The sequence below is a fragment of the Callospermophilus lateralis genome, chromosome 1 (genome assembly GCF_048772815.1).
Source record: "Callospermophilus lateralis isolate mCalLat2 chromosome 1, mCalLat2.hap1, whole genome shotgun sequence".
NCBI lineage: Eukaryota > Metazoa > Chordata > Mammalia > Rodentia > Sciuridae > Callospermophilus > Callospermophilus lateralis.
In genome coordinates, this window is record NC_135305.1 from 197,140,209 (window position 1) to 197,167,468 (window position 27,260).

General features: G+C 35.3%; 1 protein-coding gene across 2 annotated transcripts in view; it reads left to right on the plus strand.

The window, feature by feature from the left end:
- The window catches only part of Pdcd6ip (programmed cell death 6 interacting protein), a 71,432-nt gene extending 54,186 nt beyond the window's left edge, over positions 1-17,246 (plus strand). For both annotated transcript variants that reach the window (XM_076843350.1, XM_076843357.1), the window contains exons 13-18: positions 5,506-5,754; positions 6,543-6,677; positions 8,092-8,186; positions 13,737-13,860; positions 14,974-15,161; positions 16,589-17,246. In XM_076843350.1, the coding sequence (XP_076699465.1) occupies positions 5,506-5,754; positions 6,543-6,677; positions 8,092-8,186; positions 13,737-13,860; positions 14,974-15,161; positions 16,589-16,763 (966 nt within the window). In that variant the 3' untranslated portion in view covers positions 16,764-17,246. The remainder of the gene's footprint in view (positions 1-5,505; positions 5,755-6,542; positions 6,678-8,091; positions 8,187-13,736; positions 13,861-14,973; positions 15,162-16,588) is intronic.
- Positions 17,247-27,260: the final 10,014 nt, after the last annotated feature.

Genomic DNA, 27,260 nt, shown 5'->3' on the forward strand with positions numbered 1-27,260 from the left:
TGTTCTTACATTAAATACTTTGGACCACTGCTTGTGATTGTGGGTCTCCTATCCACTGGAGTCTGAAACTGTCTATGTACAGCCTTGGCCCTACTATGGAGTTGAACCTGGCCAGAGTAAAGGGCATCTTTTATTTTACCCCCCTGTATAAGAATATTGGCCAGGAGTAATGGAGGGATACATTTAAAAAAACCTTCATTTCATGAGAGGTATTGCATGAAGAGCACTGTCCAAAGCTGTGCACCTTCCCTGAGAGGATTTTTGTTTTCCTAAATCACACAAAGGCATCTTGTAGATGAATAGAGAATCTGTAGACATGGGTTTTAATCTTGATTTTTTTCATATCAGAAAACTTATAGACAAGTGTTCAGAATGACTGGAATCCATTCATTTGGTTCACTAGACATTCGTGGAAGGCCTACTACATGCCAGCAACTATCTGAGCATGTGGTCTCTAATAAAGGGGTGTCTTCACCTCTTTGTTAGCTTTAGTGTCAGGAAACTGAATCAGGTTTCTGCGTTTCTGTTATTGTAGAGATATTCTCATGTTTGCCTTTTCTGAGAATAAAATGGAGAGGTCTAAAGGTAAAGTTGAACATTTCATTGAGAGCATTTCTTATGTCCCTAATTGTATTTGGTACTGTTAAATGCCATAAAGAGTTTTGTACAACAAACTAGAAAGAGGGCCAGATAAAGAAGGCCTCTTGGTTTTGTTTTTACATTTTTAAATGGTTGAAAAAGATTAAAAGAAAAATGTTTCATGATGTGGGCATTATATGAAATTCAGACTTTAGTATTCATAGATTAGTTTTTGTTGGAATGTAGCCAAGGCTCCTTAATTTGCATATCACCTATGGCTGTGTTCATATGTACAAATGCAAGAATTGAATAGCTGCAACATTGAATGTGACCTGCTAAACTAAAAATATTTTGTTTGGCCCTTTCCCAAAAAAGTTTTCCAGCCCCTGATTGGAAACAGAAGTATTGACACCCTAGGTGATCTTATTCCTGCTGTTCTGTTTGACCTTATCTCCCTCCACTCTGCCTTTTGTGTCTTTCTGTGCTTCAGACACAGTTGGCCCTTTTTTCTTTCCTTTGTCCCTGTCAAGTTTGTTCTTGCCTCAAGATGTTTATATTTATATTTTCTTGGTGTGGGGTTGGGGAGCTTCCCTTTTTATGACTACCTCTTTTTCATTAATCTCAGATGGCTTATCGTCCCCATCTTTGTAACTGTCTACCACATTACTCTATTGTTGTGTATTTGTTTTAAATCCTTCCCCTCCATTTGTTTATTATTTTGCAGTGCTGGAAATCAAGCCAGGGACATACTCCTGCTAGGCAGGTATCCTACCACTGAGCTACATCCCCAGCAGGACTATTGGTAGCATCTAGAACAGTACTCAACACATAATCGTTCAGAAAGTATATAAGTGATACATTTAATTGAAGTTAAAAACTAATTGAAAGTGTTTATAAAACACAGAAATAGATACCATAGGTTTCCAATTATTTATATACTTTGATTTGGTAGCATTTTAAGTCTCAAATTTGAGTTTATAAGAAAATTTAGGTGGCAGTTTTCTTGTTATCATGGTCATTTATTTGTGAAAGTAGTTTTATTCATTTTCTACATCATTCACTCTTAAAATTAGGCCAGAAGTCATACAACTTGAAATATATTTAAACTAGTGTAAATAAATGATTATTAAAAAGAAAAAGAGGATCTGTATATTAATATGTTAATTATAAGGGGTCTCTTGCTATCTTTGTGTAGCTGTCCAAAAAATTTATTTATAGATTAGTTGTTTAAAATGGCATTTCTTTTAGAGACGTTAAATCATAGCATTTTGAAATAGCACAGAACTTATTTAATAATACTGGTTTGTTCCTTTCTGCTCTGGTAAGAAAATGGTGTAAGTTGGGAGGTTAGCTTTTCTTTGTAACTAGAGCTGGTAGGAGAACTTGTGGTTCTTAAATCCCTAGGGGTTCTAGTCCCTCATTTCTGTTGTCCTGTGTATAGTTAGTTCCTCACTGAAGAGGAAGTTGTATCTGCCTGAACCATTTTATCTTCTCATACTACTTATTGTGATTAGCTAACTTTCGGGTGTTACCACAGCAACTTTGGACCATCTTTTGATGAGAGAATCTTAGTTTCCATAATTCTAAGAGTATACCATCTGGGACTGGGATGGTGGCTCAGTAGTAGAGCCCCTGCCTAGCATATGTGAGGCATTGGCTTCAATTCTCTGCACCGCATATAAACATAAAGTAAAGGTCCATTGACAACTAAAAAAAATATTAAAATATTAAAAAAAGCATACCATCTGTTTAAAGATAGTAATGTTCCAAATGTACAAAATTACAGGAGACCCACACCAAGACACATTATAATGAGAATGACTAACACAGAGAATAAAGATAAAATCTTTAAGGCCGTGAGAGGAAAAAAAAAAAATCAAATTATGTATAAGGGGAAACCAATTCAGATCTCAACTGATTTCTCAACCCAGACCCTCAAAGCTAGAAGGTCTTGGAATAATATATTTCAAGCTCTGAAAGAAAATGGATTTCAACTAAGAATTTTATATCCAGCAAAATTAAGTTTCAGATTTGAGGATGAAATTAAAACCTTCCATGATAAACAAAAATTAAAAGAGTAAACAACTAGAAAGCCTGTCAGATCATTCTCAACAAAATATTCCATGAGGATGAAGTGAAAAGAAGAGTGAAAACCAGCAAAGGGAGGATCTCACTAAAGGAATAGTCAACCACAGGAGAAACTAAGTCAAATTAAAAACCATAAATAAATAAAAGTGACAGGGAATACAAAACTTTTTTTACTTTTTAGTTGTAGATGGACAAAATACCTTTATTTCACTTATTTATTTTTATGTGGTGCTGAGGATCGAACCCAGGGTCTTGCACGTGTCAGGCGAGTGCTCTACTGCTGAGCCACAACCCCAGCCCCATAACAAAAATCTTTTATCCATATCTGAATGCTTATATGTCTAAGCCCCTTTAGTCCATATGTTCCCAACATGTATAGAATTAAATAATAAAACTCAATTAATAAATTAAAAATTATATTAATATGGTTAAACACTTACCCTATGTTAGAAATTATGTTGAACACTTTATATGGGTTATCTTGGTCTTCACAGTGGTCCTGGAATAGGTACTAGGTACTATTCCTATTTTGTAAATGCAAAAAGGGAGTTTTCTAGGAAGCAAGCTCTCCTGGGTTACATACTAATAACTAAGTCCATTATATCCACTAAGGGAGTATAGTTGTAGTTGAAATATTTTTTTTATATGTAACTACATTTCATTTTGATAGGTTCATTTGTTTCTGTATTGTTTTGGTTTAATTTTGTATTTTGAATATGTAAAAATGTTGATTCCAAGGTGCGTGCAAAGGAATCTCATTTCTATTAATTCCTTCTACTTCATTCTCATATATTCCCTAGAAGTAACCATATTTATTAATTTCTGATTTGTCCTTGTTGATTTTCTTTTTGCAAAAAATACATATATATGCATACACACACGTGTGTGTATATTTATATCCCAATTTCCCTTTTCTGTCACTCAAAATGAGTACACTATATATATGCTTTTGCAGCCATCCTCTCTTCCCCTGGCCTCCTCTTTGCTCCCCTCTCTTCCCTTATGGTGTTGAGAATTGAACTTATTTTTTCTTCTTAAATACTTTTAAAATTAAGATTAGGATACTTAGGAGATATGGGTGGTAAACAGAGGCCCAAAAGAAGTTCATCTGCATTTAGAAGAAGACTTGGACTTTTCCTCAGGTCTTTGTCCTTTACAAAGGAATGTTACTCTGGATATTAGTGTCAGGGAGTTAGCTGGGACTGTGGAAGGAAGAGGAGGACAGGAATTCTCAGTAATAGGCAGTTGGAGAGATACATTAGAGTTGGATTGTTGCTAGTGAGAAGAAAAGGGTGGAAATAGAGTTCATGGGCATTTTCCTTTTCTTTTCCTTATTTTTCTTTCTGCGAGCATTCTTGAGATGAGCAGAATAGAGGGCTTGTGGTTGGTGATCTTCCTTGGAGTCCTAGCAAAGAGCAAGATATGAGAAAAAGGGGAAGCTTGAAAGTGGTATTAGAACACAGTTAATACAGTGAATTATATGGATGCAAGTTAGAGGTTGCTTGGATTGAATAGAAGAGGTAAAAATCTTAATAATAGAAAGACATATATGTAACCATCTTTCCCCTCCTCATATAAAATAAATATATGGTACATAGTCTCCTTGGTTGTGTGCTGTTTCCCAGCCTCAACCTCTTTATCCACCTTACATACTTTTTTCATATCTCTGTTTCTGTCTTCATGTCTGTCTATATATTTCTCTCTCTCACTGTAGACAAAAATAGAGTATTTTACTTAATGAAGTCAGATCTTACCTTATCTCAAAGCCATTACAGGGAGGCTCTGTAGAATAGAGTGGTTAAGAGATGGGTTTTGCTCCTGATGTGTGGCATGCAGCAATACTTGGGAGCTGAGGCACGAGGAATGCAAGCTGGAGGCCAGCCTGGGCAATTAATGAGATCCTATCAAAAAGGAAGTGGGGTGGGGAAAAAAAAAAGGCTGGGATGTAGCTCAGTGGTAGAGCATTTGCTTAGTTCATGTGTGGCACTGGGTTCAGTCTCCAGTACTCTCACAGAAGGGAGGATTGGTTTTGGAGTTAGGCATAGTTAGGTCTCAAATTTCACATAAAGTCCTTTCATGGGAAAAGAACTGTGTCTGGAGAAAGGTCCAAGGAGTTCCTGGAGGAGAGAGGGTACTCAGCTCAGGACCAGCAGGGTTCTTGGTATATGTGACAGAAAGGAATTTCAGCTTGAGTCAGACAAAGGTTTATTTAGGAAGGAAGATACACATTGAAGGGAGAATGCGGGCTAGAGGTTTGGGCTAGGGGTCCAATATTTATAGATGGGCTGAATCAGGCTGGATCAGAGGTGGAGCCATGGTGGAGCTACACAATTTCCCTGTGCTTGTGTTTCCTTCATTTTACAAGGGCATGTTCCTCAAGATTTACAATTGTGCTTTCTGCATTTTAGTGGCTGGTGGGGGTGTTTCCTTTAAGATTCAGTATGTTATCTCTTGATCCTAATGATTTTTCTGAGCTTCAATTTCTTTACCTTCGGAATAGAGGTAATAAATATATACCCTATAGGCTATTATAAGAAATGTGTTACATTATATTTGTGAAACATTTAATAGTGTCTGGCACATAGTAGGTGTGGAGTACATTGTAGTGGTTGCTACTGTTGTTATCCCTGTTTTTGTAACTGGAGGCAACTGAAAGTATATGATTACATCTAAATAAACTTGATGCTCAATTTATATATACTTTACTCTCTGAGAAATCATCTTTCGATGACCATGAATTAACCTTTGTATAGTGTTTCCTTCCTGACATTGTCTGCTGCTTTTTTCTTTCTTTGGCAATTAAATGAAGGTGTCTTTTTTTTTTTTTTAATCATTTAGGTTGTAAACGACTTAAAATCCTTATTGACAAATCTTGATGAAGTAAAGAAGGAAAGAGAAAGTCTTGAGAATGACCTAAAGTCAGTGAATTTTGATATGACAAGCAAGTTTTTGACAGCTCTGGCTCAAGACGGTGTGATAAATGAAGAAGCTCTTTCTGTTACTGAACTGGATCGAATCTATGGAGGTCTTACAACTAAGGTTCAGGAATCCCTAAAGAAACAGGAGGGACTTCTAAAAAATATTCAGGTAAAATTTGTATATTTAATAAGATATATGTTACAGACAGGATACCCATGCACAATACCTGTATTCATTTAGGAAAAAGAAATTGGAAATAAATTGCAGAGTGCAATGTACTATATCTATATTTTGTAAAATTTAATGTGGCACAATGATTTTAAAAAGCTATGAAACAAAGTAGTTCTTCTGTTACTAAGATGGTACATGCTATTTAGAAATGCTGTGATGCATCAGATATTTTGGGTTTTTCCAAATTTTTAAAAGATGTGAGAAAAATTAAAAATTAGTTGGAATTATTGATTCCTGCAATTATATGGCTAATACATACAGACATTAGTCAGGCTTTGTAAATAATCCCAAACTAAATGTTAGAAGTTAGTCAGAATTTTTATTTATAAATAAGTAGTTTGCACTATTTAGTAAGATTTGAATATTTGCTCTTTTAGTAGTTAATATGCAGCATTAAACTATGTTTTTCACTTTTGAATATTTATATATAATCTGAAAAGTTAAAAGTTTCATCTTAATAATTTTTTTGTGATATGTATTAATAGAAATCTATAATCATTTTTGGTTATGTTTTGACATCCTTTGGATTTGTGGTATTTTTACCCAAGAAAAGATTTAAAGCATTTTACTATCTCAAAAACAAATATTATTAGGTATTTTAAGTAATTCTGCAAGCATATATTATCATATCTGGTTTTTATGGCTGAAAAAGGTATCTAAACATATTATAAAGTACATTAATTTTGTAAGCAATTATAAATTACATGTATCTTTCTTTTAACAAGGTCTCACACCAGGAATTTTCAAAAATGAAACAATCTAACAATGAAGCTAACTTAAGAGAAGAGGTTTTGAAGAATTTAGCTACTGCATATGACAACTTTGTTGAACTTGTAGCTAATTTGAAGGAAGGCACAAAGGTATGAAATAATACAAAAGAAACAATAGCTAACAAGTATAGATATGAAAGTATAGTTTGGGAAGTTAATTGGTATTTATAGCTAGACCAAATTTCTTTGCTTTGAATTTTTTAGCTTTGATGCCTTCATTGGAATTTGGAAGAATGGATTGTATATTTTACCTGGCAGAAAAAGTGATATAATCATTCTGGGTAGCAGGAGTTAGTAGAGAGATGTCAAAATATCTTTTTAAGGGTTAGGATGTTAAGCATTTTGAGTGAATTATGAGGGAACAGAATAATGAAGTCTGGTCTATGGTGTGAAATGGAGACAAGGCTTTTATATTTTGTGATGGTGATTTGGTGAGGGTAGAGTTGTGATCTGCCTGACCATCAGAGTGCTCACTTAAAAAAAAAATACACACACACACACACACACACAAACACACAAACAAACGAGCATCAATGTGCTAAAATATGTAATATGGTTCACGTGTGTGTGTGTGTGTGTGTGTGTATGTTTTTTTGGTGCCAGGGATTGAACCTAGGGGTACTTAACCACTGAACCATATCCCCATTGCTGTTTTAATATTTTGTTTTGAGACAGGATCTTGCTAAGTCCTTAGGGCCTTATTTAGTTGCTGAGGTTGGTCTCAAACTCGTAATCCTCCTGACTCAGCCTCCCGATTTGCTGAGATTACAGGCATGCCACTGTGCTTGGCTTACTGAATATATTTTAAGTACTTCTTTGCCTTATATCTTAAGTTTGAGAAAGTGCCTTTTTAAATTTTTTTTTATTTTTTGCCCCCAATAACTTATTTCTCATATGCATAAGAACCTTTGATACTCAACTCCATAAAGATCACATAATAAAGTGGTCTTGATGAGATACAGAAGGTATAATGTAAAATCCTCTGAATAGAGAGGGAAAATACTACATTGCCTTCCAAACAGAGGATAGTAAAATGCCATCTTAGTTTGACTTAAATACTTTGTTCAAATAGATAAGCAGAGAAAACTTAGCAGAGAGCCTTCAGAAATTCTTTGAAGATTATCTGAAATGATCCCTACATTTCTCTTGTGAATGTATACATTTAATCCTTCCTCTTAACTAGTTGTAGTGTCATCATTATGTAGTAGTAGAATTTTCTCTAGGAATTGGGAACATGTTCATAATCATGAAATTTAACTTATTGCTATTTAAATTTTTATGATGGTGTTCTTTAAAAATGATTTTACTGTTTTTATTTTTTAATGAAGTTTTAGGTTATATTTAAGATTAGGTTGTTGGGCTTAATAAGTGCTGTGAATATGTCTTGTACAGAGGATTCAGTTCTTCAGTTTGTACCATCATTGGCAAATTAGCTTTAGATGGTGCTACTCCGTAGATTAAAAAATTGTTATTGTTTATTACTTGTTTTCTTGTTTACTTATAGTTTTACAATGAGTTGACTGAAATCCTGGTCAGGTTCCAGAACAAATGCAGTGACATAGTGTTTGCACGGAAGACAGAAAGAGATGAACTCTTAAAGTAAGTTTGTTTTGTGCATCAAATTTATTTAAAATATTTTGTCTTAAAAATATTATAAAAACATTTAGGGTGAACTTGGTAGTGTGAAATAGGACCCTTCTTTTCTCCTTAGAAAGCACCAAGCCAATGGCTGCAAAATCTGGGATGAAAGGATGAAAACCATCAGAAACTAAATGTAGGAATGTATAGTAAGGTCATAGAAGTGACAATAAAACAATTCAGTATGGCAGATTTTAGGAAGTGCCAATGAATAGAAAGTTTATCTTGAAGTGACAAATAGGTTTCTTAATGTAGGACAGGAAGTATAGAACATGGAAAAGACAGGTGAACAGCTCAGAAAATAACAGCAAAATACCCTTCTGAAGGAGACTACTGAGAAAGTGGGTATTAGGACTTATTTTGTGCTGAATAATCAAATAGAGTTGACCCAGCATTAATACAAAGGTAAAAAGAAAAAAAAATGAACAAAATTGAACATAACTTAATAGATGAAGAATATTCACCAAAAAATTGTCACAGGATATATGAAAATTTTGAACAAAGATATGGATTAAAACAACTATCCTGCAACTTTGATAGCAAAGACAAGATATAACTCTGGGGGAAAACAGTATTTGAAACTTATTCATAGTCGGTAAACAAATTTGCCTTATTTATAAAGAACTCCTAAATTAATGAGAAGAAAAAAAAACAGGAAAGTAGGAAAAGGATGTGAACATAAATTTTGCAAACCTGGGAATGTATTTTACTTTTATAATTAAATATTTATCCAATATAAAATAAAAGTTAAAATTACTCTGGAGTAACATTTTTTCTTGGCAAAAATCTGAGTTTGATAATGTGCTTTGTTGAAATAGATCTCATATATTGCTGTGAGAGTACAGAATAGTGCAATCTTTGTATAGGGTAATTTAATTGTAAAGGTCAGAATTATAGATTCAAACAATCCTTTAATCTTGCTTTTCTGGTTTTGAAGCTTCTGAGGCTATATGTACTAGAAATGATATATTTATGAGCTTATTTCTGCATTGCTTACAGAAAGTAAAGGAATAGAAATTAATCAAGTGTCTAGGGTTGGTGAAATAAATAAAACTATGATCTCTACAGCAAAATACTATGCAAATAATTTTAAAAAGGGGGATATCTTCAATTTACTGATATGGGAAGATCTCTGAGATAAATAGGTAGGAAGAAGTAATATACAGGATAAGAGTACAGAGTATGCTTTTTGTGTAAGAAGGGAGAAAATAAAAATATTTAAGGGCCGGAGTTGTAGCTCAGTGGTAGAGAGCTTGTCTAGCACATGCAAGGCACTGGGTTCAATTCTCAGCACCACATAAAAATAAATAAATAAAGTCACCATGTTCATCTACAACTATATTTTTTTAAAAAAGAAATAAGTATTTAAATTGGTCTGTTTATGCACAAGGAAGCTTTGGGTATTCTTTGGAAGAAATATTTTCAAATATTTCTTTCTTTTTTTGATACTTTAGATTGAACTCTGGGATGCTTTACCATCATGCTACATCCTCAGCCCTTTTTATTTTTTATTTTTAGACTAGGTCTTACTACGTTGTTTGGGATCTTGCTGAATTATAGAGGCTGTCCTTGAACTTTGTGATCAGTCTTCTGAGTTGAGATTACAGTGTATATTGTGCCTGGCTATTTTCAAGTATTTCTTATTTCAAATATCTGGTTTGAAAACTAGATTTGTTATTATATGCACATGTATTTCTGTATTTGTACTATAAACAAAATTAGTTCTGAGGTGGTCATAAACTTTTCAAGTGTTTTCGGCTCAGTGATTGAAAGACGAATGAATGATATAAAAGTAGATCATATAATAACATAAGCTTTTTAAAAATCTGAGGACTTATTTTGTTAAAATAATCATTGTTGATACCCAAGACCTAAATTCGTTAAAAGTTTTTTTTTATTGAATAAAATGTACACCGAAAAGGTACATGTAAGGTACATTTTACAAATTGATATTACCCAGGTAGCCAGCGATTACATTCATAACATAGGAAATTCTCAGCACCCCAAAAATCGATCACTCAGGCATTTACTCCATTGTTATCCTGTTTCTCCAGGATAACCTGTATTGCTTAGGAGAGCATGGATTACTTTTTCTTCTTTCTATACATTATGTAAATAGAATCATATGTTCTCCTTTGTGATTGGCTTTTACTCAACATTGTATTTGTGAGATTCATCAGTTGTGTGTATTTGTAGATTATTTTACCCTTATATCCATGTATATATATATATCTCGTGTGAATATACTATAAATTATTCTATTGTTACCAGTATTTGAGTAGTTTTCTAGTTTTGAACTATTATAATAGTGTTGGCCCGAGCATAGTAGAACACAGCTGATTTACTATGAAACAAATGTCTGGGACTAGTTAATTAATTAAAGCTAGTTCAGAGCCAGATGCAGTGTCATATACCTGTAATCCCAGATACTTAGGATTGCAAGCTGAAGGCCACTGGGGCAGTTTAGCAAGACCCTGTCTTTTTTTTTTTTTTAAAGTGCGGGGATGTAGCTCAGTGGTATAGTGTTTACCTAGTATGTGCAAAGCTCTGGGTTCAATCTGTAGCACCCTCAAAAAAAGATAAATAAAATAAAGGTACATTTTTGTAGGGTAAAATACTTATCATGCAGTGACATATGCAATTGTAAAATTTCCTAGTAGCCACAGTAACAAAGTTTAAAGAAATAAGTAAAATTAATTTCAAAAATGTATTTAACTGAGTATATCCAATTTATAATTTAAATATATCATCAATGTAAAAATTATGAATGTTTTATTTTTTTTCCCCACACTAAGTCTTAGAAAAGCAGTATATAGTTCAGCTTAAGGACATTTTCAGTCAGGCTAGCCACATTTCAAATGTTTAATAGCCACATGTACCAGACAGTTGCTATATTGGATGGTATGGGCTTTTGGTGAGCATGTGTATTCAGTGCTGTTGGATGCATATCTAGGAGTTGAATTGCTGAGTCATAGAGTATGTGTATGTTCAGCTTTAGTTGATGTTGCCAGTTTTCCAAAGTGATTTTTCTAATTTATATTTCTGTTAGCAATATATAAGAGTTCTTGTTCAAACAAAACTAATATATAGTCCTTAAACAAAAAACAAAACCTCAACAAAACACTACTTAATGCAAGTAAATAGTGGTTTAGAAGATAAATATTTTGCCATTAGCTATTCTGATGGGTGTGTGGAGTTAATGCATTGTCGTTTTAATTTCCCTGATGACTAATATGTCCTTTTTATATTTCTATTAGCTGGATATTTGATTTTTTTAATATGTCTTTTCATTGAAATCTTTTATTAGAAATTTAAAGAGTACAAAAAGAATGTTTTACAAAAAAAAAAAGAATGTTTTACAAAAAGAATATTTTGTTTTCATTAAGGGTCTAAATACTAATGTCAGGAATAAAAATTCTGGTATCATTTTATTTTTACTTTTTTATTATTGATCTTATGATTTATTAGCTTTGATTTACATCATTAGTAAGTGGTTGGGCTCATTTGCTGTATTATTGTTTGCTACAATCATCTCTGGTGTTTATCAAAGGAAAAGAAAGGTCTTGTGTTAGGGCTTTATATTTTATATTACAAAATATACACATATTTCTTAGATATTTCAAAATCATCCAACCTTTCACAATTTTATTTTTTAAATTTTCGTTAGTTGTAGATGGACATAATACCTTTATTTTATCTTTTATATGTGGTGCTGAGGATTGAACCCAGGGTCTCATACATGCTGGGCAAGTGCTCTACCACTGAGCCATAACCCCAGGCCCCTTTCACAATTTTAATATTTATTTATTTTTTTTTAAAGAGAGAGTGAGAGAGAGACAGAGAGTTCTTTTTTTTTTTTTTAATATTTATTTATTTATTTTAGTTCTTGGCGGACACAACATCTTTGTTTGTATGTGGTGCTGAGGCTCGAACCCGGGCCGCACGCATGCCAGGCGAGCACGCTACCGCTTGAGCCACATCCCCAGCCCCTCACAATTTTAATATTGATGAAAAATTTTACTTTATCTTCCAAGCAACTGTTTACTTATGTCAGGTAGTTTTTTTTTTTTTTTAAGGAATGTATATTAGTTTTCTTTGTGTTTGCAGTGTCAAATTTATCTTCCAAATGGGGCTCTTTCTGAGGGTGAAAGTGTGGGTGACAGATATGAAGGGTGGCTGTTAATTGTTATATCCGGGCAGCAGGTATTGTTGCAAACATTTTGGGACATGTATTTGCTTGTTTGTGTATGTTAATCAGTGCTGGGAGAGGTTGATTGATACCATGTATTACTTGAGTACTTTTTACTTTAGGTATTGTTTTAATGAGTTTTTTCGGGTAGATTTCAGGAGGAGATTTTGAAATTCTCTTCTAATTTTTCTTTTTTTGGGGAGGTACTGGGGTGCTTTACCCACTGGGATATATCCTCAGCTGACTACCCTCAACCCCCTTTCTTTTGAGACAGGGTCTCACTAAATTGTTTAGGGCCTTGTTAAATTGTTGAGGAGGTTAGCCTCAAACTTTCATTCCTCCTGTATAAATCTCCTGGGTCTCTGGGATTACAGGTTTGCGCCACTGCACCTGGCTCTTATAATATTTAAATGGTCTTTTCAACAATTTATCTTTTCTGAGTTCACTTTAGTGCCAGGATATGAGTTGTCATTTTTTTTTTGAGAGAGAGAGAGAGAGAGAATTTTTTAATATTTATTTTTTAGTTTTCGGTGGACACAACATCTTTATTTATTTTTTTTAATGTGGTGCTGAGGATCGAACCCAGCGCCCCACGCATGCCAGGCAAACGCGTAATCGCTTGAGCCATATCCCCAGCCCATGAGTTGTCTTTTAATATAAAAATATCCCAGTGTCAAATTTCTTTGAATATCTTTAGAAATTGTTCATCTATAAATTTTCATCATTAGCTTTCACACCTGTTGTTTTATTTTCTTTATAAACATTGATATTATACACTGATTAAAATATTCATGAGGTAGCTCTGAATGGTTGTGGGTTTTTTTCCCTCCAAAATTTTTTTCTAGTTGTAGATGGACAAGAATACCTTTATTTGTTTATTTTTATGTGTTGCTGAGGGTCGCACCTAGTGCCTCACATATGCTAGGCAAGTGCTCTGCCCCAGCCCCTGATTGTGGTTTTTGATAACTTTTGGATAGATTATGGTAGGAGTTTTCATTTCCTGAATACTGCTTGCCTGGTTTAATACATTCTTTACTGAGCCATGACTGTGTGATTTCTTAAAAAGTTTACCTTTTTTCCTAGTCTTCAGAAATAGAATATGATTTAACTTAATTTTATTAAATAATAGGAAGTAGAAAGAAAGATTTATGTTCTAGTCAAGAATAGAAATGTCATATATTCTAAAATATCATCTCTGTTTGGGTACCATTTTCTGTTTCATATATGAAGAAAAGAAAAATGAGAAAACACATGGTACTTTATTTGTGGGTTTTAAAAATTTCTTCTTTGTGTTAAATTATAATACTCTTGTCTTTAATAAGGGACTTGCAACAAAGCATTGCTAGAGAACCTAGTGCTCCTTCAATTCCTACACCTGCGTATCAGTCCTCTCCAGCAGGAGGACATGCACCAGCTCCTCCAACTCCAGCTCCAAGAACCATGCCGGTTAGTAAGCCAAGTATATTCTTAAAGTAGAAGGTTTACATTAGTGACAACCTGTTTGCTCTAAATGATAAAACACACTTTGCTTTGGAGGGATTCTAGTGGTCACTACCTGTGTCAGGTGATTAAACTTCTGATATTTTGTAGTGTGTAGAGCATGGCATCACTTGTGAGTAAGCTAAGTCTAATCAAGTCTTTAGAACTAAATTTGTGTTGACAGCAAATACAGTGATTAAATAAGAAGCTAAAATGTGCCACTTAGAAAAAATGGACAATTGGAAGTATTTTATTATTCTACTAAGTGGGTCTTTTCTAAATAGAAAAAAAGGGGAGGGTATATTCTAGATTAAAGAGCTGAAAGATTCATTGTAATCAGATGCAGTTCATGGACCTTGAATGATTTTGGTTCCTAAAAACAGCTATAAGAGCTTTTCTGTGGTGAATAGTGACATCAGAGTAATTATTGCACATTTTAGCCAACTTCTCACTTGAATCTAGAGTGGATATTTGTTGATATAGGGGAATAATTGTTAATATTTTTAGGGTGAAAATGCAATTGTGATTATGTAGGAAAATACCGTTATTAGGACTGAGTGCCGAAATTTGTAGGGCTGGTATCATGAAGTTTGCAATTTATATTCAAATGGTTCTGCAGTTATGTAGGTAAATATTTGGATGCAGTTATAGATGAAGCAGATACGGTAATAGCTACTGAATTTCATTAGTAGATATATGATTGTTTTGAAATACTTTTGTTTTTTAAAGTTTTCAATGTTTCAAATTTTTCTAAAAAGAGTTTGGGGAGTGAAAGGAGTTTACAGTAACAAACCATACTTGTGCTGCTTTTTTTCTACCTCAAATGTCTAAACATTGTTGGGAATAGTAAATGATGAAATATTAGTTATCAAGAAAAGAGCAGTGGCTGTGGAGTTTTCATAAATTGGACAGTTATTCTTCTCCTATGGTACATTTCTAGAGTCAATAAGTCAGGAGTGGAAGTTAGACATATATTTGGTTGGATGCTAGAATTTGTCATTTGCTCTCATTTATTTTAATTAATAGCAGTTTAAGAAAAACAAGAAACGTTTTGTAGTAGGTGCTTATTTTTTCTTATAGCCTTCTAAGCCCCAGCCACCAGCCCGGCCTCCACCTCCTGTGCTTCCAGTAAATCGAACTCCTTCTGCTACAGCTCCAGCTCCAGTGGGAACTGGGACTGCTGCCCCAACTCCATCACCAGTCCCTGGCTCAGCTCCCCCTCCACAGGCCCAGGGACCACCCTACCCCACCTATCCTGGATATCCTGGGTAAGACTGTAGCATCATGTATCACACTGAAGTGGCTAATGTTGTTTCTACCTCTGGTTAACCTTCCTAAATGGAGGTGTCACGAATGAATGAGCTACAATAGGCAGCTTATCCAAAAATTAAAATAACATCACAGATACTTATTTGAGTAGTTTTCAGTAATTTTCTAGGTTTTAAAAATTCATACTTTATTTTTTTTTGCATGTTTCATTAAACATATCTCTTCTGTGTCAAATTCAGTATGTGTTGAATTGGCTGCCTTTATTTAGGTGCCTTTTCTGAGCAAGACTGATGAGGCCTTGTTATATCTGTATTTTGAAATTTTGGAATTTAATAAACTATTAGGTAGAAATTTACATAGTTAAGAATGTGCTTACTTAAAGTTAGTCTTCTTTGTGGCAGTTTCTTTTCTTTCTTTTTTTTTTTGATGGGGGGAGGGTTGGGGATGGAACCCAGTACATGCCAGGCAAGCTCTCTACCACTGAGCTACATTGCTGCTGTCTTATGGTAATTTCTTAATCTTAAAAATCCAGACACTTGACTACTTTTTAAAAAATATGGTCTAAATTCTATTTAATAAGTGCACTCTCTTCAAACTATAAAAACGATAAACAGTAAATATTTGTCCATTATAGTAAATATTGATTCTTGCTGAACAAGAATGTATATTTTCCTGGTACTGGGGACTGATCCCAGGACCTTGTGTGTTCTAGGCAAGTGCTTCTACTGCTGAGCTACATCTCCATCCTCCAGAAATGTGTTTAGAGTATTAGTTTTGCCACATCAAAATGAAAGGACTCTGTTTTTATTCCTTTTATAATAGTTGAATATTTGATCTTATTTCCTTTAATGGTATTATTTTCTGAATAGTATTAAATATTTGATATTCTTTTATTTAATAATAGGATAAAAATGCTTTTCTTTTTTTTAAAATTTTATTTTATTTTACCTTTTTTACAAATACCTTTATTTTGTTTATTTTTATGTGGTGCTGAGGTTTGAACCCAGTTCCCCACACATGCTAGGCAAGCACTCAACTGCTGAGCCACAACCCCAGCCCCGCTTTTATTTTTTTAAAATATTTTTTAGTTGTCAATGGATCCTTTATTTTCATGTATGTATGTATGTATGTATGTGCATGCATGCGGTGCTGAGGATTAAACCCAGGGCCTCACACGTGCCAGGCAAGCACTCTACCACTGAGCCACCACTCCAGCCCAAGAATGCTTTTCTTTAACATGTACCTTGAAACAATTCCTTTTTATTTCTGTTGTTCTCTAATATACAGGAAAAAAAATAATAGAGAAAAATGGCTTTTTTAAAAAAAGAAAATGAAAAAAAAGTGGGCTTAGAATAATTATTGTGTGTTTCATTTTCTAGTGTTTTATTTACCAACCCATTTTTTTTTTGTTTCCTCTCCCCATCAGGTATTGCCAAATGCCCATGCCCATGGGCTATAATCCTTACGCATACGGCCAGTATAATATGCCATATCCACCAGTGTATCACCAGAGCCCTGGACAGGCTCCATACCCAGGACCCCAGCAGCCTTCATACCCCTTCCCTCAGCCCCCACAGCAGTCTTACTATCCACAGCAGTAATGTCTGCTCAGAAGCTCAGCTGGTTCAGTTCAGAGGGAGAGAAATACCAACCCTGCAATAAGTATACTAAACTCTATGCTCCGGTTAATATAATGTTACTGTACTGAATGCAGTGTATAATTTCTGTCTGTGGCTGAAAGCTAAAAGCTGTGCCCCAGTTCCACATTTGATTGCACACGTGAGATTTTGCTGCTATTGCAGTATAAATAATAGGTATAATAGGATTTGAAATAAATTACATTACAGTTCATAAATGTTGAAAATGAGAAATTAAACCTGCAAATGAAACGTTTGAAGTTAGTATACTTTCTACATAAGATGCGGTTGGGACATCAGATACTTATAAAGATGGTTTAAGTATTGATATTCAAGGAAATCTCCTTTCTCTTTTGGTTTGTTGATTTGGTTTAATTTCCATTATGATATTTTACGTAATCAAGGCATTGTAAATCTTATAATTTAAAAATAAATTACTTAAGAACAGTTGTCATTGTTATGTTTTGTCATTGATTCTTATTATTGTCTAATTTCTTTCTGGTATTAGTCTCTCATTTTGTATGTTCACAAGTTAAAACAGATGCTGTGTTTAAGTGCATAAGTAGTGCAGATTACTAGTCAGGTTCAAGGATGTTTTTATAGGAAGACTGAAAGAATAGTATCATAATTTATCTTTCATATACTGATTATTAAATTACTTTTGACGTTTGTTTAAAAAGTCCTATAATGTGGAAGAAACACAATTGTTACCAAAGATTCTTCAAATAAATATACAAGTATTATATATAGAAATCTATTTAATGTTTTATTGTTAGCTTCTCCAAGAAATTGATGCAAATTCTGGTAATAATTCTTTTAGTTTTTTTCCTTAACATGGTTAAAAACAATACAAGTCATGGACAGTTCTGTCAAATGTAATAGAATTGTTTGGAGAAAATTTACTGTACCCCTCTATTCCTTTTTTCCACCTTACTGTCTTAACCTAGTAATATTTAATGCACAGTGTGTATGGATATATTTTACTTAGCCCTTTCCCTTTTTTTTTTCTCCATTGGACCATTTTATAATATGGAGGGAACACAAAACAATTGTTGGGAACATGTACCAGTTCTGAAATAGGCTGTATATTTAGCATTAGCCTCTGCTGTTAGGATAGTCATTGTATAAACCTCAGTAAAATAATGAAGATGCACCATGGAAAGAGAAAAGAAGAAAGGTGTGAGTTGGGCAGCATCACAGTGGGGGCTGTTCTGAACACATTAGATTACAAACAGAATTCCAGCAAATTTGTGTTTATTTTCTGAGTTTTAATGCTGACTTTTTCTTACATTATTGTTTCATTTAATGATACTGTCACTTGGTCCACTGTTGTTTTCATTGACTATTTAGGTTTATATTTTGAATGTTAGACTGAAGGTATGATTGTAAAAGGGAGTATACTGGCTTAAAAATATATGTGTATTTTAAAGAATCTTTGTTGTATGTAGAAAACAGAAAGACATGTTAATTCAATGACCTTCAATTACATGGAATATTGAAATTGGGTTAAAGTCCAGTAGTTAAACATTGGCAAAAATAGCTTTTTTTTTTTTTTTTTAATAATGTATCTTTAAATTTTATGGGTTTACCAAAGTGTGAGATGGGTTTTTTTGACTCCTCTGTAAATGGCTTTTAAGTTCTACATTTTTGCCACTTGAGGTATCTTATACTAACATGACACCCAGTGAGAGTTAGTGATATCCCAAATTGCTAGTTTATAATTCTTATTAATGTAGAAACAAGGAAAAAACAAAATTGGCCTGAATATTCTCTTGGGGAAAGAGGGCACTAAAGGAAAGGGTAAGTGCATCAGAGGGCCACAAGGAATATAAGGGCAGTTAGCCCATTCTGTATGCAAAGCTGGGCCTGCTCCCAGAGAGCCACAGAAAGATGATGTAGGAACCCTAGGAAAGAAGTCTCCATGGCTCCTTGTGGCCGCTTCTCTCTGCTCACCTGACTCCTCAGCTGTGTTAGTAAAGCCTCTTTTATATAGTGACCCAAACTCATTGTCTTGTCAGTTCACTCATCTTTTAGGTTTTTAAATATACTTTCTTTTTGTTACCCGTGTTTAGGTTCAAAAAACTGTCTTTGTAGCCCTTGAGTGCTGGGTTTGTCTTCATAGGCTGATATAGTTGCATTGAAGTGACGTGAAAAGAAGCCTTCTCTTATATGTATTTTACATTCTAGCGAACATAAAGAAAGCCACTCAAATTGGTTTTTGTTATGAAACTTTTAAATTTGCTGCTTAGCTTCCTGTGTTCCACAAAATACCCTAAAAAGCAATGGATAATGCTGTATATTTACAGGTAGGGGGGCTTCACTCTGTGGCTCAGGTATGTTGTTCCCATGTAAATAGTTTGGCTTTTTTGTTATATTCTTAAACTAAAGGAGTGATTCCCAAGCCATTTATGTTTGGCTTTGGGATTCTGTTTTAAAATGGATTACACTTGTAACAGTGAAGCTCTGCACAGAGAAACTAGTAGGGGTAAAACTGTCTTCCTTCTATTTCCTGTTCCTGGTTGGAGACAGATGGCCTGACTTCTCAGTCTGGTGCAAAACATTGGTTTAAAGAGAGAATTCTTATGCCCCTTGGTCTTTATACTCAGTCAAGAAAAATATCATTTATCACTGCAAAGCAGTCTTTTTGTAAGCTATCCCTGAACCCATACCCCATCATCTTTGCAATTTGTAATTGGCCCCACCCCTGACAAATCTGAGGAGTAACAACAACAACAAAAGAACAGATTTCACAGAGCCTGGTGTCCCTAATGTTGTATCCCAGTCAGCAGCCTTTCTAATCAAAACCAATTTTAAAACACGTTTTCCATTAAAGCTTTACAGTTTGCAAAAGTGCTTTGTACACATTTTCTAATTTCATAAACAGGATAAAATATAATTTGTTAAGTAGGCTTCAGTTTGCTATGGGATTTTTTTTTTTTTTTAAATGATTGGTATACCTTGAATAGTCTTGCTACAGCCCAATGGCATCTCATTTTTTTAGACTTCTGCAATTAGTTGATTCTCAGTATAAGGGAGGATACAAAGCAGGAAAAACCTGCTATAGTGTTACAATTGCTGGTTAAATATAGACTTTAGAACTAAGTGGTTGATTATAAGATTTACATGGAAAAGCAAAGAAGGAAATTATATTTTTCAAGAAAGAGAATATTCAGGCTTTATTTCTGGTATGAAGTTTATATTTTTTAAAAAATCCTATATTATCACACCAGAGATTTTAGATTCTTTTCTGGTTAAAAACATTGCTGGTGGTTGGATTATATTTTTATTGTATTCATTTCTCTTAGGGGGAAAATTGTAAAGAAACAAAAAGGTTCCAGATGAATGTATCGTAGAAATAAAAGTTGAAAGATTCTTACTTCCTTGGAGTATGAATTCTTATTTAAAGTGTTTATCCTTCAGCTTTATAGTTCCATAGTTTCTTTGATAAATGCTGGGCTGGGAAATAAAAAACACCCACTTTGACTAAAACTTGAGACTACAAAACACAGACAATGTTGTTTAATTTTTTTTTTTTTAACAGCTGTGAGCTCTATAATTTAACTGTCATGGGTGGACCATGTTTTTTATTACTTATAATTTACCCCAGTTCTTTCAGAAAGGTATTTAAGAGCCATTTTTTAGTCTAATTTTTGGAAATGATCAGCAAAATTACCATAATATTCAGTTGATTGGAAGGGGTAAATGGTGAAATGTACTCATTTTAAAAAAAATTTTCTTCCTTCTTCTCCCATATCTTAAGGTCGTATTTGAAAATATATTATTATGTAGTTAAGTATACACAATTTTTATCAGAAAATGTGTTGATGATGTGTATCTTTAAAATCTGTTGAACAAGCTATCTCTAGGAATGAATCAATAGTCTGATGTTCCTATTATGTCTATTCTAACATATAACAATTGAGCATTGTTAAATCAGTTTTTCTTTTCACTTGTTAAGCATACAGTTTGGAAAATATAGAGAGTTCACACTGAGGGGTTTTGGAACTCGGAGTGAGGTGAAGGAATAGTGGGCACCCAAGGAACCTTCCCTGGAACTTGAGTTCTGCAATGCCCCCAACAAAAGTGGCTAAGAAGCCTGCAAGGTGGGGCTGCTTTAGAATTTACCACTGTTTACTACTGCAGGGCAGGATTGGTTTAGGAACTACCTGTGAGCAGATCGAATTTAATTAGGGCCCTAGCGTGCTGCAGGCCATGAGCCACAGGACATGGGCTACTGCCTCCCAGTGCCCCTGCCTACTTGCCTGGTGTTGCCTTTGTATGCAGTAATCCAAGGCAAATTCAAGTTGTCCACCTTTTCTGCTTTTTGGCACTCCTGCCTGTAAGGGATCCTATTTTTATCAGTTCTGTAGCACCTAATATCCTTCCTTCTCATGCTGCTATCTTTCTATTTCTCTTTTTTCTTTCTCCTACTTAGAAGGAAACTTTTGATCACTTGGACTCAGCTACATAATCAAAAACGATCTGCTTATTTTAAGGTCTGCTAATTTGCAATTTTAATTCTATTTGGAACCTTAATTTCCCTTTGCCATGTAACCATATTTACAAATAGTTTTCTCATTTTGCTCCCTGGGTTGTGCTGAATAGGATGTATCCTCTGGTTTCTCATCAACAGAAGTGTAGAGATTTACATTGCAGTGGTGACTCCCCGAAGGACACACAGGCCCAACTATCAGCTTCATCATTCTCTTTAATGAAATAGTATTTGCTTTCTAAAGGAAGATTCACTTCCTTCATATTTTGTCTTCTCAAAGAAGGTTTTTATCCATTTCTTCACTATTGGAATTTTCAGAATGGAAATACCAGGTATTCCCCCCCCCCCAAGGGACTCTGAACAAGGCAGGTATTTTGTAGATCTGGTGTTGTATAAGAGTTGTCTGTTGCTAACTCTTTTTTTTCCCCCATATAGGTAATGAACAGAAATTTTAACCATTAACATTAATATTTTAATCTAGTAAAATTACCTGATGATATATGAACTTTTAAAACATCAACAGACTTTTTCTTAGAGCAATTGTAGGAAAATTGAGCAGAAAGCACAGAATTCCCATATATTCCTGCCACACCCCTTTACAGTTTTTCTTGTTAACATTTTGCATTAGTGTATTTCATTGATGACAACTAATAAACAAATACCCAGTTAATTTTTATTAACTGGACTCTATAGTTCTCATTAAGATTCATTCTATAAGATGTATATTGTATGGAGTTTTGCCAAATATATAATATTACAATATCATACAGAATAGTTTTATTGTTCTAAAAAACCCTGTGTTTACCTATTCATCCCTCCCTCCTTCTCCTCAACTGTTTCAACTGTTGATTTTAAATTGTTTTTAGTTTTGAAGTTTCTTCCATGTCTTTTCATGGCTTGATATAGCCTATTTTTTTTTTGATGCTAATATTTCATTTTATGGGTATATGGGGTATACCACAGTTTGATTATCCATTCATTTGGTTGCTTCCAGTTTTTTGACAATTGTTAACATTCTTGAACGAGTTTGTGTGGACATAATTAATAACTTGTTAATGCTAGGTTTTCTCCTATTTTATCCTCTAGAAGTTTTATAATTTTGTGTTTTACATTTATGTCTATGATCCTCCTCTTCATTGTGAAGAATAATCTCACCAAATGCAGAATTCTAGGTTGTGTTTGTTGTCTTTCAGCACCTTAAATATTTCACTCCACGTTGTTCTTGCTTGTATGGCTTGTGAAAAAAATTTCAATGTAATTCTTATTCTTGTTTCTCTATGGGGTGGGATTTTCTCTGCCTTCTTTCATAATTTTCTCTTTAGGGCTGAGGCTGTAGCTCAGTGGTAGAGCACTTGCCTCACGTGTGTGGAGCGCTGGGTTCAATCCTCAGCACCATGTAAAAATAAATAAAGATATTGTGTCCATCTGTAACTAAAAAATCTTAATTTTTTTTATCTTTAGTTTTTTTGAAGTTTGATTATAAAACATTGAAACATAGATTTTTCTATATTTATTTTGATTATTTTGGTCTTGCTGTGTTACCCAGTTTGGACTTGAACTCCTGGGCTCAAGTGGGCCTCCTGCCTCAGTCTCCTACGTAGCTGGAACTACAGGTGTGCCACCCTGTCCAACTCTGTATTTATTTTTCTCTTGCCACATTTTTATTGGTGCATTATTATTATTATACATAATGATGGCATTTGTTACATATTCATACATGCACACAGCATACAGTACACTTTGGTCAATATCAATTTCTTTTTCTTCCCCACCTCCCACTCCTGTTCCCTTTCTTCTATTCATCTTCCTTTGATTCTGTATTTATTTTGATTAGTGTTCTCTGAGCTTCCTGAATCTATGATTTTATGTCTGCCATAAATTCTAATGCATTATTATTTAAAATATTTCTTTTTTTTTACCTTTGGTGTTTCATATTTTACTTGTTAATGCTGTTGTTTCACGGTTCTTAAACAATTTATTCCAATTTTTCATATTTTTTCCTCTTTGTGTTTCAGTTTGGAAAGTTTCTATTGACTTATCGTAAAGCTCACTGAGTTTTCCTTATTCATATTTATTCTACTAGTGAGCCCATCAAAGGCTTCTTCATTTCTATAATAGGGTTTTTGATTTCTGGCATTTCCTTTTGATTGTTTTTTTTGGAATTTTGTCTCTCTGCTTACATTTGCTCATCTGTTCTTGCATGATCACTTTTACTTTTTTTTTAAAATTTATTTTTTAGTTGTAGTTGGGCATAATATCCGTATTTTATTTATTTATTTTTTATGTGATGCTGATGGTCGAACCCTGGGCCTCGCATGTGCTAGGCAAGCGCTCTACCACTGAGCCACAACCCCAGCCCTGCATGTTCACTTTTATATTAGAACTTTTAGCACATTAATTACAGTTATTTGACAGTTCTGGGTTGATTATTTCTCCAGTCTCTGCTGTATGTGGGTTTGGTTCTGTTGCCTGCATTGTCTCTTCTTGCCTTTTGGCATGTCTTATCATTATTTTTTGTCGAAAGACAGATATGATATATTGGGTGAAAGGAACTCAGATAAACAAGTCTTTAGGATCACGTACATAAAATTCTGTGTTCCATGTTTGCACGTACATAAATTCTGTGTTCCATGTTTACTGTTCAGTGTAACTATGGGGTCTGAGACTTCAGTTCCCTGTAGTGTCTTTGTTTCCCCTGGACACTCCGTAAGCACCTTGCAGTTATTCCAGATGTAGTCCTTCGTTTTCAGAAGCTCTGTTGTGGTAGTGAGGTGTGGGGTTGGCAGAAATGTTCTATAATCTTATGACAAGGTCTTAGTCTTTAAAGGGGTTGTGACCTTCAAAAGTGCTTCCTAGCATTAAGTCTTCTGCTTAGGTTGACAGCAAGGCTGGAGAGGGCTGGAGTTGGATTTCCCTGCCCTGATGCTTGATTGAGGCTCTGGTAGTTTCCTTTGAGGCAGACAGCAGCAACTTAGGTTGTCACTTTCACCTTCCTCTCTTGGAAGCTCAGAGAATTTTTTTCAAATCTTCATCAGGAGAGCCTGGTAAGCTGCCTGGGGGTAAATCTCATAAAAATGTGAGGGACTCCCTAAGATCCAGATGCTGGAGTTTTTTCACCCTTAAGGTGGTCCACAGTGAATTTTTAGTAGTTCATCCATTATAGCTCCACCCCCCGCCCCCTCGAATCTTGGTTCTAGTAGCTCTTGCTCCCAGAATTCAGTAGTTCCATATTTTCTTGTTCCTTTAGTTTTGTGTCTGTTAACCTGTGACTTCAGTTTTCTGATGGATCTAAGAGTTGTTGATTTTCAATTTGTTTAACTTTTTTTCTTGTGAGAAAAACGGAGTGATGACATCCAAGCTTTTCACAGGTCAGTAAAATCAGAAGTCCAGATAAATGTTTTGATAGAAATACTGAAATTTTTTATTAAGCTTGGAGAATTTATTCCTGCTCTAATGTGTTCTTGATTCTGGAATCTCTATTGTTATAGATACTAGATCTATGTAGAAACATAGATTATCTGGTAGATAGTGTATAATAATCATTCCATAATGTTAGCTATTCACCTATTATTTAAAAAATTTTTAGTTGTAGATGGACACAATACCTTCATTTATTTATTTATGTGATGCTGAGAATTGAACCTAGTGCCTCACATGTGCCAGGCAAGTGCTCTGCCACCAAGCCACAACCCCAGCACCTTTACCTATTATTTTAATCTTTTTCTTGATTCTGAGGAGTATCTTGAAATAATCTTCTAATTCAGATTCATAGTCCTGCAGTGTTCAGTCTGCCACAGAATGTCTCTAGAGCATTTTTAAAATGTGACTGTAATATTTTGCAATCTTTACTGACCTCTAATTCCCCCCTGTAGTTAACTGCTGCTCTGTTTCATTGATATCCTGGTAGCCACTGCATTCATATGACTTGATCAACCTTGACCGTGCACTAATTGTCAGCATTGTGGCAAGTCTTTGAATAATAAAATGTTTAGGTTTGACAAGAACTTTACAAAGTTGGTATTACTTGTATTCATACTCATTTTAAAGAGAAGAGTCAACTGTTGAGAAGTTGAGCTACTGCTTCAAGGTCACATGGCTGTCAAACAGTTGGGCTGGGGCTCAGGTTTCTGCATCCTGTTGCTTCTGACAGAAGGTCTCTAGATTGGTGAGATTCAAGTCATACCACCCATTGCATTTGGGCCATCTCTGGAATGGCAGAGATGTTTATGTCGTGCGAATATGCACTTGTGGTCTACTGCTGCTGCAGTTGCATTCATTCTGATGGATTCATACCCTGCTTGAGAACTGGTGAGTAGAAGTCACAGTCTCTCAGAAGCTTCTGTTGGTTGTGGAATGAGATTGAGTTTGAATGAATAGTCTTGAATGTTTCCACCCACTGGTCAGATGGGAGGGTCACCAGAATGGAGAGGAGGTGAATCACTTATTCCACAATGCTGAAGCAATTCACTTTTTATTTCCATCAAAAAGTACCACATATTTGGGAGAGAGGTGCCTGAATTGTGGCATTCAAGAATATTGCTACAAAGGCCCTGGCCTGGTCATGCAACATAAGACCTAGGTAAATGGGTTGTCTCAGTTATTGGGAGGCAGTTGTATAGACCATCTTCAGTTGCTATTACTGAATACTACAGACTGGGTATTTATAAGGAATAGAGATTTATGTACCTCATGTTTTCAGAGTCTGGGAAGTCCAAAGGACTGAAAGCTTACTCATTAGATTGTAACGTGAGGGCATTACATAGTGAGACAGAGCAAGTGTGCTAGGTTGGGTGTCTCTCATTCTAAAGCTGTTAGTGCCATGTTGGAGGCTCCACCCTCATGACTTCATCTAATTCTAATTATGTCCCAAAGGCCCCACTTCCAAATACCATTAACATGCATTTGGGGATGATTTCCAACATGTAAACTTTTGGGGGAACACATTCAAGTCACAGCTATTTTTCACATGGTGGAAATGAACACACAAGAAACTGTTTTGATGGAAATGAAACTCTCACTTAATCCTTAGATAAGAGCATTTGAGTCTTGTTGTGGCCTGTTCCTGGGATGCAGCAGATTGGTGGGTGACATATTGCAGAACTCAGTAACATCCTAAAGGTTAAGCCCAAGAGGTTTCAAGGTGCAAAGACAGAAGGAGGCATCTTAGCTGAGCCCAGCTCCTCAGTGCTCCAGGGCAGACTTTCAGGGAGCTGCGGCCACCATGAGCACACAGGGGGCTGCAGCAAGGTGTCTCCACTTAGCCTGCATGGAGAGAGATGCTCAGAGTTCTTCATCAGAGTGCTCTGGACTTCACAAGCAAGACCTGGGCTCCAGCACAGGTGTTGACAAGCCCGGTAGCTAGCCTCACGACAAGCTCTGACAGACGCTCTCTCCTCCCTACAACTTCTAACCTGTCACTGTAAAGAATGGATACTAGAAGCTGAAGCTAGAAAACAGCTGATTTTTTTTTTTTTTTTTTTGGTAGCTCCAGCTTAGGTCTTGCCACTCAGGCCAACAACTGCAGACATTTCAACACATACGTCCTGAAGGAGTCTCCTAAACTCCTGGGAGGTGGGTTATGGATCCTGGATCAGTAAAGGCTCACCCTCAGCTGCCCTTGGTGGAGCGACCTGCTTGGAGAGGCAGCGAGGTGAGCCAGGTGTACACCGCCTCAGAGGGAGTGGTCCTGAGGAGGCCACTGTGAGCATGGTTGGGGGGACATAGGAGAGCTTCGCTAAGTTTTCAGTCATGGGAGAATCTGTAGTTGGTGATAATGGCTGAGGAGGTTTGGGGGTGGGATCTGGGGTGGGATAGCAGATTGATCCCTCTGATGAGGACCCTGCCCCCTCCTGCGCCTGCCGGTGGTGTGTGGATGGGGTGTGCGCGTGCGCGTGCGCACGTGAAGTGGGCAAGGTGGTGGGGGTGCTGGTTGGACGCGGAGTGTTTCAGACAAATACAGGGTATTGCAG